The sequence below is a fragment of the Podarcis erhardii genome (assembly GCF_964252035.2).
Source record: "Podarcis erhardii genome assembly, chromosome: 5".
Lineage (NCBI taxonomy): Eukaryota > Metazoa > Chordata > Lepidosauria > Squamata > Lacertidae > Podarcis > Podarcis erhardii.
In genome coordinates, this window is record NC_138509.1 from 65200692 (window position 1) to 65212473 (window position 11782).

The following is an 11782-nucleotide window of genomic DNA, read 5'->3' on the forward strand; positions in this document are numbered from 1 at the left end:
GTTTTGGGCCAGCCTGGGTGGAGGCACCCACAGTGTGCCTCTGAAGAGGATCAAGCTCGATGCCCATTTCCATCACAGAAGGCACTCTTTCAGGTAAGCTGGTCCCAAGTCGCTTATTGCATTTATATACCACTCCCCCCCCCCCCGGGACCTTATGGTCCTCCAACCTCCTCTTAAGCCAAAAACGGTTGTCTAAATATAATTAACTGCAATCTTAAAAAGCAAATAACGGTTGGTTCGTTTTCTAAAGTCGTTGCCCAAACAGACTGAACCAATTGTATAAACACTATGGGGGGGGGGGGACAAAACACTTGAGCATAAACACAAAAAGCTCTCAAAATGAGTACAGCAATCTTGCAATTATTAGTGTTTCATTATTTTATACACTGTGGCTCAATAAAACGCTTTCCCCCACCATAGTACTCAAAAGCCTGCGGTGCTCCGAATCAAACAGCACACCCGCACTGGCCCTCCCGCACCAGTTGCAGTATTGCAACTCGATTATTCCACGCTCGAAGCCTGCTGCAGGACTTAAGCGCAGAGGCAGAAAGGGGCGGGATTTCCCTCCGCGCGCTTGTAGGCGCGGCTGTACAGGAGTTCTCCTGGCACGCATGCGCGCGACGTCTGCGCGCGCTGAGGCAGGTTAGACGCCTCTCCCGCTTCCTTGCCCTTTCTCGGAATATGAGCTAGCCGTTGGGCGGGCTCTCTCGCGCACGCGCGTGGAACGGGAGGGAGGGGAGGGGGGAAAATGGCGGGTCAGAATTCCGAGACAGGCGGACACCGAGTCGCCGGGCTTCCTCTTCCGGGGTCTCCATTTTGGCGCCTAGCAACGGGAAGTCAAGCGTCGGAACGGTGAATCGGTTCTGGAAGCCCCGCGGCCTCAGGCTCCGCTTAGTTCCCACTTGTCAGCCGGGGCCCCCTGAGGCGAATGTTTCCTAGGCCTCTGGCCTAGAAATGTGGGGCGGACGTCGAGAGGCTTCTTGGCCTTCGCTCCTGACAGTGGGGAAGCTGAAGAACTTTTCTCCAAGTGTGTGAGAAGGAGAAGAAGAGCAGGACGAGGAGAACCAACAGCAGTAACAGTAGGACTCGCAACCCACACTTTCCCGTGTATATTCACTGAAATGTTCGTGGAAGGGAATTGAGCACACATATCTCTGGCCAAACTTCCTGTTGGGCGCGCACACACCTGTAGTCTTCGGGCAAAAAAGAAATCTTATTAAAACAAGTTGGGAACCAGAAAACGGTGCATGTAGGTGAGTTTCGGGTTAAATGTGAATAGGATATGAAAGGTGATTCTTACTGGTTTGACCCGACATACCTTGAGTAAGCTTTTGTATATGGGAGTGGTCTCTCACGGTCAGCCCCGCCCCATTTTTCTGTTTAGAAATTATCAGTGCTTTTTGAATTGACCTGTTGTTCCTGCACCAGTATCCTATATCTGTGCACGTTGTTTTGTAAAGCCATTTTTGTATCTAAATTGGCAAGCAGCTTTTAATAACAGCATGATGCCTACTTGTAATGAAAATACTGTTTTATGCAATGTAAATGCATGTAACTACAGTACTCAGAAGCTTGCACTGACTGCCCATATGCTACCAGTCCAGGTTCAAGGATTTTGTATTAATTTACAAGGCTTTTAGCAACTTGGACCTGGGATACCTCAGGGACTGACTGATCCTTTATATTCCTAATCACTGGGGCCATCAAGGGAGTTGCTGTTAACACACACCACTGCTCCATGGCTCGGATACATGGTTTGTACCCACATGGAGCCTTACTGTCAGTATTTTGGGCCCCCTCCCTGTTGATCTTCTCGTGCTTACTGATGTTTTTTATTGCAACAAACTTTTTTAATGAATTCTGATTGTATAGCGTTCGTTTATTTTTCATCTTACTGGACCTCCTGTACACTGATTAGAGATGACTGTGACTAAGTGTTAAACAAATTGTTGAAATTAACAGTAAATACTAAGCAGGGTTCTTACTAGAATTTTGAGCTTCACAGGCACATGTGAAAAGCAGCTGCAGGTTTCTCTTTGGACTGGAAAGTGGTATTTCAATTCATTTCAACCACTTTCAGTTAGTAAAATATGAATACATGCTTGTTTTCATCCCATTTAACAAGTGAAGATAAGGACTTACGCTGTGTTCCTCCATATATACATAGAGAAGACTGAACCGAATAAGGCTAGTTGGTTGTTTTGACATTGACCACATTTTGTTTTAAACAAAGATCCTTGGTTCATATGTAAAGCTGAACCACAATTCTTTAGCAAAACTAAACTTCGTAGAAGTCCTCCTCCTGCCCAGTTGTAAAGACAGGGGAACATGCAAGCCCAGTACTTCTAATACCTCAAGCTTTAAATTGGCAGAGGATATAATAAAATAAAGCAAAGCACAGACTCTTGAATGAATACCGAATATGTTGATGCAGACTCATAGTTGATAGGACTGTTCTATGTAGAACTTAAACAGCAGGGGTCGGCAAACTAAGGCCCCCGGGCCGGATCTGGCCCACCTGGCTCCTAGATCTGGCCCGGGCCATGAAGCCAGAACCCGCTGCGAAGCCGAGACTCCTGGTGATGGCAATGGGAGGAAGCGGCCGAGCGGCGGCAGCTCTGCCAATCAAACACTGTGCCTGGTTTACCTCAGCTGCGTTTGATTGGCAAAGCGCCGCTGCTCGGCCTCTTCCTCCTGCCGCTGCCCTGGTGCTCCTGTGGGCCAGAGAGTGGAGCAGATGATCTCTCTCTGCCTATCCGCTTCACGAGAAGTGGTGGTGGTGGTGACAGCGGCGGTGGCCCCTGGGAAGGTAAGCACAGCGCCTTCTTTCTCTAGGTGGGGAGGAAGCCCGTTTCACGCCACCATCACCAGCCCTTCGGCGAATGAGGCAGGCGGCAAACCAAGAAGGCGGCTGGGGCTGGGAGGAGGACTACTTGCCCCCCCTCACAGTGTGCATAGAAATTTGTTTTATATATACAGATAGATAGATAGGCCGGCCCTCAACAAAGTCTGAGGGACAGTGGACCGGCTCCCTGCGGAAAAAGTTTGCTCACCCATTATACAGTGTGCACATCAAACATACACCATGGGAGAGGTGTGATAAAAAGGTTAGATCAGAGAAGGATGTTGAGAACATTGTAAGGTAAAGCGCCAAATAGCTGAGCCAGTAGTAATAACTTTTCTGCATTTTTGATGATTCTAAGCAGATGCTGTGTTATGGTTACAGATGCTGATGATGCACTAGTCACCTTCCCTTAGACAGCATGTCGAAGAAATCAGAGGCTCCACTGTCCTTATCTGACTGTCGCTGTAATATCTGCATGGAGATTTTACTGGAACCAGTCACACTGCCATGCAACCACACTCTCTGCAATTCCTGTTTTCAGCTTACAGTGGAAAAGAGCAGCCTGTACTGCCCTTTCTGTCGTCGGCGAGTCTCTTCTTGGGCACGATATAATGCCCGCAATAACACTCTTATTAATTTGGAATTATGGGAAAAGATTCAAAAACATTTTCCAGAAGAATGCCAACGCAGAATTAGTGGACAGGATGTAGAAGAAGATTGTGAGTAAACCCGGCATATATGGCCTTATAAATATGTTACAAATGTTTAAAAGGTTAGAATAATGCTTTTGGGAACACAGTAAATTACCATCCTTTTTGCACCATAACACTCACTTTTTTCCTCTTAAAAAGTAAGGGGAAATGTCTGTGCGTGTTATGGAGGGAATGCCTACAGGTGGCATGCCTACGGATTTTCCTCCTCTAAAAACTATGTGCGTGTTATGGTCGGGTGCGTGTTATAGAGCGAAAAATATGGGTAAGTATCCAGGCAACCACCTTGTGGTCTCGAGAAAGTAAAGATATCCTCCAGGTGGCGAGACAAGGACACATTTGAAAGCTCAGAATGGACTGCTTTGTTGGGGAATGTTTTTTAAGGCATTGGCATGCCTACAGTGTGGATAGTGGACAGGTGGATAGTAAAACATTTGTGGGTACCAGCATTTCCTGGTTTATTTGCAAGGCTGAAATAATAGAATATGGAAAAGTAACCATTGCTGAAAGTGAGCACTACAAATAGTCTTGTCTACATGAATGGGTTTGAAACCTCTGGGCCAGAATTTAGTTTTACATTAAGAGCTTGTCCTAGCCCAGTGAAATAATTTTTTAAAAAAAGTTTCATTTGACCGTTAGCCAAATGATTATTTTTTTAATCTTCTATTTCAGTAGCATTTAAAGCCCCTTTGGATTCACAGAACTAGTTGTGTAGTTCTTTGGAACTTAGTTCAAGAATTTGTCCATTACTAAAGAAGTCAAATCAAAGAGTGCAAGGGCTGAAACAAACAATTGCAGTTTCTTTTGAAAAACATTGAAGCCTTCTTTTACTTATTGGAGGTTTACTTAATCCTGTCAGTGACAGAACAGCACTTAAGTGATCAACTACATTTTGATGTGACTTTAGAAGTGTATTCTGTCATATAGTACTGAGATTAAATTGGAACTTTGTTTCTTTATAGGAAAACTACAGTCCTTAATTGGTTCATTAATAACTATTTCTCAAATCTTTTCTTTTCTGGATAGTGTGCCTACATCAGCCAGTGCGCTGTTTAAGTAAACCTGGAGAACTAAGACAGGAGTATGAAGAAGAGATAAGCAAGGTAAATGTAGAAAGCTGTGTGGGACCCACTAATAGTCAGTTTTCAGAAAAAAACCACAAAAGCTTCAGTCAAAAGAAAAAGCTTTTGGCTATGGTGTTCAGTCTCTAAACTGCAAGAAAAAGTCAGAAATAAGTTATGATATACTCTTACTTCAGGCAGAAGCAGAACGACTGGCTCATGAAGAAGAAGCAAGCAATGCAAGCAAAGAGTATATTCAGAGACTATTGGCAGAGGAGGAAGAAGAGCAGAGGCTAGCAGAAGAAAGGAAAAAACAGATGGAAGAACAATTACTACTAGATGAAATATTGGCACGGAAACTAAGTTGCGATCTGGTAAGTAGCAGCTTGATGGTAGACAACTCAGTTCAATTAAATTCTCAGGACAGAATGCGCCCCATCATAAGGGCTTCACTTATGCAGTGAGGCATCCCCCCTTCCCCCCAGTGCCTCCTGAAATTGGCTTAGAGCGGATCAAGAGAATACCCCAGAGCAGCGCACACAGCAAGGAGAGGGGAAGGTTGTTCCATCTGGCAAGCTATAATGCTTGTGCAGACGGAATGTTCCAAAAAGTGTGACTTAGAATACCATCAGTTTATTTTCTCAAGCCTTAAAATTTGAAGAAGGTACATACCAGGCACCTTTTCAATGTTACCTGTCTAAAGAACCGATATATGCCCCAAGATGGGGCTCATCAGCATGGGAAGGCAGCCCATCTAGGAGAAGGAAAATTGATCCTAAACCTCTGCTGCCTTGCAGCTATACTCATTTGTGAGAAAGGCTTTGGGAGTAAACCCAGAGCAAAATACCTCTACCTGCTACTTTGTGGGACATCTTTGGGAGAAGAAAAGGCTAAGAAGTAAACAGTACATAAATTCAAAGTCCTCAAGGCAGTTGGATGGTGTCTTGTATGCCTCTTTCTGGCAACTCCTGCAGCCAGAAAGCTGGTACGAAATGTATTGCTCTACTTCCCTTTGGACCACATCAGTGATGCTAAGAGAGAGGGCTCTTGTCATCTGAGCAGCCCAGGGCCTCCATGCATACTGCCCAGGCTAGCACCTTGGAGAGGTCACTTCTGTGCTGCTAATGCAGTAGAAACAATGTGGGAGGCAGCAGTTAAGAATTACCGGTCTCTGCAGCCACAGTAGCTGCTATGATTCTCCAGCAGTTTGACATAACCTCTGGAGGACTAATCCATTTTCTTTTGAGGCAGATGGATGCCATTTTCTTTTGAGGCAGATCTGCTTTCTGCATAAAAAGTAGATATTATCAGCGTATTGAACATTTATTCTATGTAGTCTGCTTATTTCACTATCCCAATGTAACATTTCCCCCTGGTTTCAAAAGATCTATCTCCTTTGACTATTCTGATTACAGTGGTGCCCCGCAAGACGAACGCCTCGCAAGACGGAAAACCCGCTAGACGTAAGGGTTTTCCGTTTTGGAGGCGCTTCGCAAATCGAATTTCCCTATGGGCTTGCTTCGCAAGACGAAATGTCTTGCGAGTTCCTGCGGGTTTTTTCCCCTTTTCCCCCCCTTTTCCTAAGCTGCTAAGCTGCTTATCAGCTGATCCGCTGATAATCCGCTTAACAGCTGATCGCTAAAAGCCGCTAAACCGCTAAGCTGTCAATGGGCTTGCTTCGCAAGATGAAAAAACCGCTATACGAAGAGCCTCACGGAACGGATTAATTTCATCTTGCGAGGCACCACTGTAATCTGGAATTGAAAAAAGCTGTGTTAAAAATTAAAAGATGTAACTTGGAAGAATTCTAAGTTTTGAAATGACTACAGATTACACATTTATATTACAAATGCAGGAAATTCCAACCTATTACTTTTAATTTAAATTAGCGGGCTTCACGTGTGAACATTTTTCTTTAATATTCCTACTTCTAGTTAAGAATCTAATGCCTGTTATGAATGAATCTTAAGATTAAACCTAGAAGTGTTCCTAGCGAAATGAGCACATATTGAACCAGGTAAAAGCCAAAACCCATTTTCTTCCATAATGGGAGGTGGTGGCAATGAAAACCCACTGGATTCTATTGTAGATGGGAGGAAAGTTCCACCTGGGTTTGGTCTCAGTAACAGTGGTTTCTTTCATTGGTGTTTTACATTAGAGCCTACTCAGAGATTCTGTCCCTGAATTCTTCAGTCAGTTGTTTCTGAGGGGGGTGGGTTCTGCCTTCTTCTATCACAATGTGCTTCTTTTACACCTCCCTCTTATTAGGGAGATTTGGTGGGTGATGGCCTCATGATAGCATTTTATTTCAACACTCTGGGAACTCTGTATGATATAAATAAGGGCTCTAAGAGTTTCCTTTGTTGGGAACAGTACGGATATATTAGAGTTTGTTTATAATGGTTTAAATCATTTGCATGTATTAGGATTGTATTAAATTGTGCCAAAAGACTAATGACTGTATAAAAACATGTTTATTTATATTGATGTGCTTTTTTGTCAATACAGAACAGCTCTGCTGAGGAGCAAATGAACAGCAGCCTGTCACATGGACCCTCCCCATCTGATTCTGGCAAAACATCAAAAAGCAAAAGCTGCAGTTCTGTGGACATTAAAAAGTAAGTTGGATCCAGTAATTTGTCTCTTGGTTTCTCGGTACATAATTCGTTATATACACCATGGGAGGAGAAATTTAACAGTATGATAATAGGAGCTTTATGATATGACTTTATTTTGGCAGTTTTCAATTGATGGGGTTGTGGTTTTTTTTAAAAAAAATATATGAAGGTGGTGCATTTTCTCATTTTGGAAAACTTTGCCTAGTTTGGACTTCCCCAAGCTGGTTCTGACCACATGCTTTTCCACCATCGCTCCTGGCAGCATAAGCAATATAAAAAGCTTAGTTTTATAACATTTTGCCACATGCTCTGCTCTTTGACTGCAGTTTTAGTCCCACTTACCTACTGACTTCAGTAGGATTTACTTCTGAATAGAAATAGGATTGCATTAAGTTAAGAATTATGCTGACTTTGCCTTAAGACTTTGTTCTTCACATGCTGTAAAAGTGTACTTATGTTCCTTTTTCCTTAAGGTATTTGTCTCCAAAGCCCTTTAATTCCTTGCCTCCAAAGAGGTGCTTTAAAAATTGGCAAGAAGAACATTCTGGCTCCTTTTCTGAGGTAATGTATACATATATTGATTCCTGTGGAGTATAAAGATTTCAGCATTCTCGTATAAGTACATGTGATATCTATGTGAATTTTAATATCCCATACATTTCCATACTCCATATTGCCAATATGAATGCCAGTTCTTTTTCATATTTATAACACGAGTACATGCAAAATCTTTTGGGAATAGTGAACTGTATTTGACAGCTATAATTTGCACATTTCTTTCTTCCAGGAGAGCAGCAACACTAAAAACATCTGTACATCAAGAGAAAAGGGAAGAGAAAATGAAATGCCCACACTATCTCCACAGGCAATCAGGGAGGCAAAGAGAGGTGCGGATGGTTATGACTATAAAAATGAGAGTTTTACAATAGACATGCAGTTGAGAACATCTCAAGAATCCTTCCCTGAAGCAGCAGTTGATTCATACTTAAATGATAAAAGGAAAAGAACTTTCTCACAAACTGATGATGAAGAAGAGATGGATGATATAGAAAGGCAGATAAGTTTGGAGCAGCAGTTTTATGAAAGGCAAAAGCAAGAAGAAGAGGATAGACGTCTGGCTCTGAAGCTTCAGAGGGAAATGAACAAAGAACAGAACATGCTAAATCGCAAAAAAGGGTCTCCAGATGAATACCATTTGCGTCCTACAACATCTCAGTCAGTAAAAGAATCTCCAGTTGCAAGGAAACGGAGCAGGCTTTCAAAGAACTCAAAGTCTTCAAACAGCCCACTTGAAACAGATAAGCGAAAACTACACAGAAGCTCCCACAATGAGAACTGGAAACCCTCTAACCAGCTCCAGGCAAAGTCACCTTCTGTAAAAGGAGGAAATGTTTTGAATTGCGTCAACAGCTCTAACTCAAAAGATGCAGAAGTGCTTTCAGGCAAGCAAAAAACAATTCTTCAGATGTTTAAGAGGCCTGCAACAAACTAGATGAACAGTAATACTTTCATGACATTGATTGGAGTTAATGAAGGGGCACTGTTGAAAAGCTGACCTAGTCAAACAATTATTTCTTCAGGGATCAAGTGCTTTCAGAATTTAATGTGAAACTTGATTGGGAATCAGTTGTGCCTGCTGTATGCCCACTTGCTTTTACTTGTTGCAGTTCACTTCGTTAATGCATGCATGGTAACAGGTTGCTCTGAATGTCAAGAGAGATGTTTGTTTAAAACCATCATGCACTACAGCTCATGTAGTGTTCACTGTGTAATCATACCAGTTCCCTATTACCCCCTCCCAGTTCCCTACCACAACAATAGTAAGAAAATTTGAAAAGATTTGTAAACTTGGCTTGAACTGAGACATCCCTCTGTTTGATGGGTCAGTATAACCTTGACACTGTTGATGATGTTGATTCAGACTTACACTTTTATTGCTGGAACACATAGCAAATGACCCAAATGTCATCCTTCACATTGCCCCTATATATATATCTGCCCTGAACTTAAGAATTCCTATTTTTTCCCTAGTGTTTTTTCTATTTCTTGGAATTATTTGATTAGAACATAATCCATTAAAATGGCTTTCAAACTTCATGAGAGAACTATCCCAGCTTGAATGAATTTCCACAGTTCAGTAGGGGATCTTAATATATATTCAAGTAATGTCTGAAGATGGAGCCTGTGCATATTTCCCCCCATTAATAATTCATATTTTTTACAGTAATAAGAACATTTCCCATAAAAAACATGGTGACATTAAATAATCTCCACAAAATATAAAAATGAATACCACTTTCATATTATAAATTTCATAATGATCATCTCATGAGCAATATTTTTATAATGTCCTACGATCTCTAAACTAGTTACAGCTCTGATAAAAATGAAACTTAAAGACCCCTCCCTGAACCTCAGAGTTAGTTTGACGAAATGAAGATTACTTCAAAAATTTCCTAGCCAATGTTATGTAGAAGACTTCTCAGTTATTTTCTCCTTTTTTGGAATATTTGCTGCAGATAGTATATTAATCAGAAGTTAAGATCATCTGGAAAGTAAATCTTTAGATACAATTAGAGTAAGTAATTGGACACTCTCCTTCCTTCCACAAACACATTATTTCAGACTGTTTGAATAGTACAGCAGCTCCATACAGCAGCTCCATCACATTTACAGGCAACTCCCCAATTGCACACAATCAGCACACACGCTCTCCACTGACATGCACACCAAAAATGGGACCAAAAGGGGGTGAAATGGGGGCTGAACAGGGGAATCCCTGTTTGCATGCATCCCGGAATGGAACTGCTGCACAAGTGGGATTCCCCTGTAGTTGTTTGCTCTTAATTTGAAGCACTGCCAACTTACATCCAATATTGTATATATTCAACTGCATTGAGGTACACTTTATAGAAAACTGTAAAAATAACTCTTTGTAGTTCTAATTGATTAAATTCACTTCAAAAACAAATTTTGCACATTTCAGAGAGATTATCATGGTGGTCTGCCTACCATTTTTTAATAAGCTTTTAATGCTTTTATCATACTAAATTAGAATTGTGGAGTGTTCCTGCTCAGTGTTCCAGTCAGCCATACCCTCTTCAAGGACATTCTAATTGTTATTTATAGGTTTTTTAAAATTTCATGATACCCCATTTGATATTCCCTCACACCCATTTTTCCATTTTTTTTATCAACAGTATTCTGTGACCACTGAACATGTTCAGTACTCATTAGACTATTCAGGGGGGGGGTCTTCCCTCTAAGATTTTCAAACCTCAGAGCAACATGCTGATACCACCATTTTGTGCATGGATTTCGCAGTTTGGGCTATAAAAGCAACAGAACTCACTTCCACATCAGAAACATAGTTGACTTACAACTTGCATGCATTTAACTTGCACAATCACAGCTTTACGCGCTTGGTGTCCAGTCAGAACTCAATTGTACAGATTGCACACTGGGTTTCTTCTGTGCGGAAAGAGCTTTTAAGCTTTCTGACTGACCTCTGGGAAGGTCTCACAAGATCTTGCGGGACTGTCCAAAATCTCAAAAAGGCCTCCAGAGTCCATGCAAGACCTTCCCTTTCCCTGCTACTTCTACCTTTCACCCTGGCTGGTGCAAGCAGGGCTGGATGTGCTGCTCCATCATACTTCCACTTCTTCCAGTCATGGATTAGGAAACTAGGAATCAAATTGACCTGACCCAGCTTCAAAACTCACTTCATGAATCAACTAGATAGCCTTAGGTTAACTGCTTTAAGCACCAGTCCTTTTTGCAATGTGGGAAATACTGATTTACCTTATATGATGATGCCTATACAGCAGAGGTAACCAGAAGGTGGACTACAATTCCCATCAGCCCCAGTCATGGTGACCAGTAGTCGGGGATTCTGTCCAACAGCATCTGGAGGGCACCATGTTGGCTGTCCATGGCTTATAGGATAATTGTAAAAAATGTAGTAGTGCACTTTGAGGCATAAGTCCAGCAGGAGGAGGAGCAAACGTATACATTTACCTAAGTATTCCACTGATACTAGAACAGATACTGCATGAAAGCGATATACAAAAATGATTGCTATCATTTCCATTCCAGATTTTTTACCTAGCTCAGCTGGACATGGCTGTGCTTATGTGGTCCACCAGGAGAGGGTGCATCTGGCTTGTCTTCAAGGTGGTGCCATGGGGACTCCACTCGAAGGGAGCTCATGTCAGTCCCACTACTTTCTGTGGCTGTGCATTACCTTCCATGAAGCGGTTGGTGATGACGGCCCATTCTTTATTATTACTATTATTAATTAGATTTGTATACCACCCTTCATCTGAAGATGACAGTTCACAACATAAAAATACAAAATGAGAGCAGAAAATACGTAACAACCCCCCCAACCAAACCAATAAACCCCACTCCCATAAATATATTCTAAAAGGCCTAGTTACTGAGAAATGTTTTCGCCTGGCATCAGGTGAAGGTGCCAGGTGAGCCTCTGGCGGGAGAACATTCCACAAGTGAGGAGCCGCCAAGAAAAGGCCTGTTCTTGCATTGCTT

At 42.2% G+C, this 11782-nt stretch overlaps 1 protein-coding gene across 2 annotated transcripts; it reads left to right on the top strand.

The window, feature by feature from the left end:
* The first annotated feature begins 826 nt into the window (after positions 1 to 826).
* Positions 827 to 9339, top strand: RNF168 (ring finger protein 168). 2 transcript variants are annotated; one of them, XM_081864512.1, is made up of 7 exons: positions 827 to 1253; positions 3227 to 3564; positions 4582 to 4658; positions 4814 to 4990; positions 7125 to 7234; positions 7708 to 7795; positions 8022 to 9339. In XM_081864512.1, the coding sequence occupies exons 2-7, from the start codon at positions 3264 to 3266 to the stop codon at positions 8724 to 8726; spliced, it is 1458 nt and encodes a 485-aa protein (XP_081720638.1). In that variant the 5' UTR covers positions 827 to 1253; positions 3227 to 3263; the 3' UTR covers positions 8727 to 9339. The 2 variants fall into 2 exon arrangements, with proteins under 2 accessions (XP_081720638.1, XP_081720639.1); XM_081864513.1 differs by having other exon boundaries at positions 827 to 1079.
* The last annotated feature ends 2443 nt before the right edge of the window (positions 9340 to 11782 follow it).

Excerpts from the sequence above, each read along its gene's own strand:
- RNF168 (XM_081864512.1), top strand. The coding sequence starts at position 3,264 with ATGTCGAAGAAATCAGAGGCTCCACTGTCCTTATCTGACTGTCGCTGT. Across the intron at positions 4,991-7,124 it reads GGAAACTAAGTTGCGATCTG|AACAGCTCTGCTGAGGAGCA; the intron begins GTAAGTAGCAGC and ends TTGTCAATACAG. Across the intron at positions 7,796-8,021 it reads ATTCTGGCTCCTTTTCTGAG|GAGAGCAGCAACACTAAAAA; the intron begins GTAATGTATACA and ends TCTTTCTTCCAG.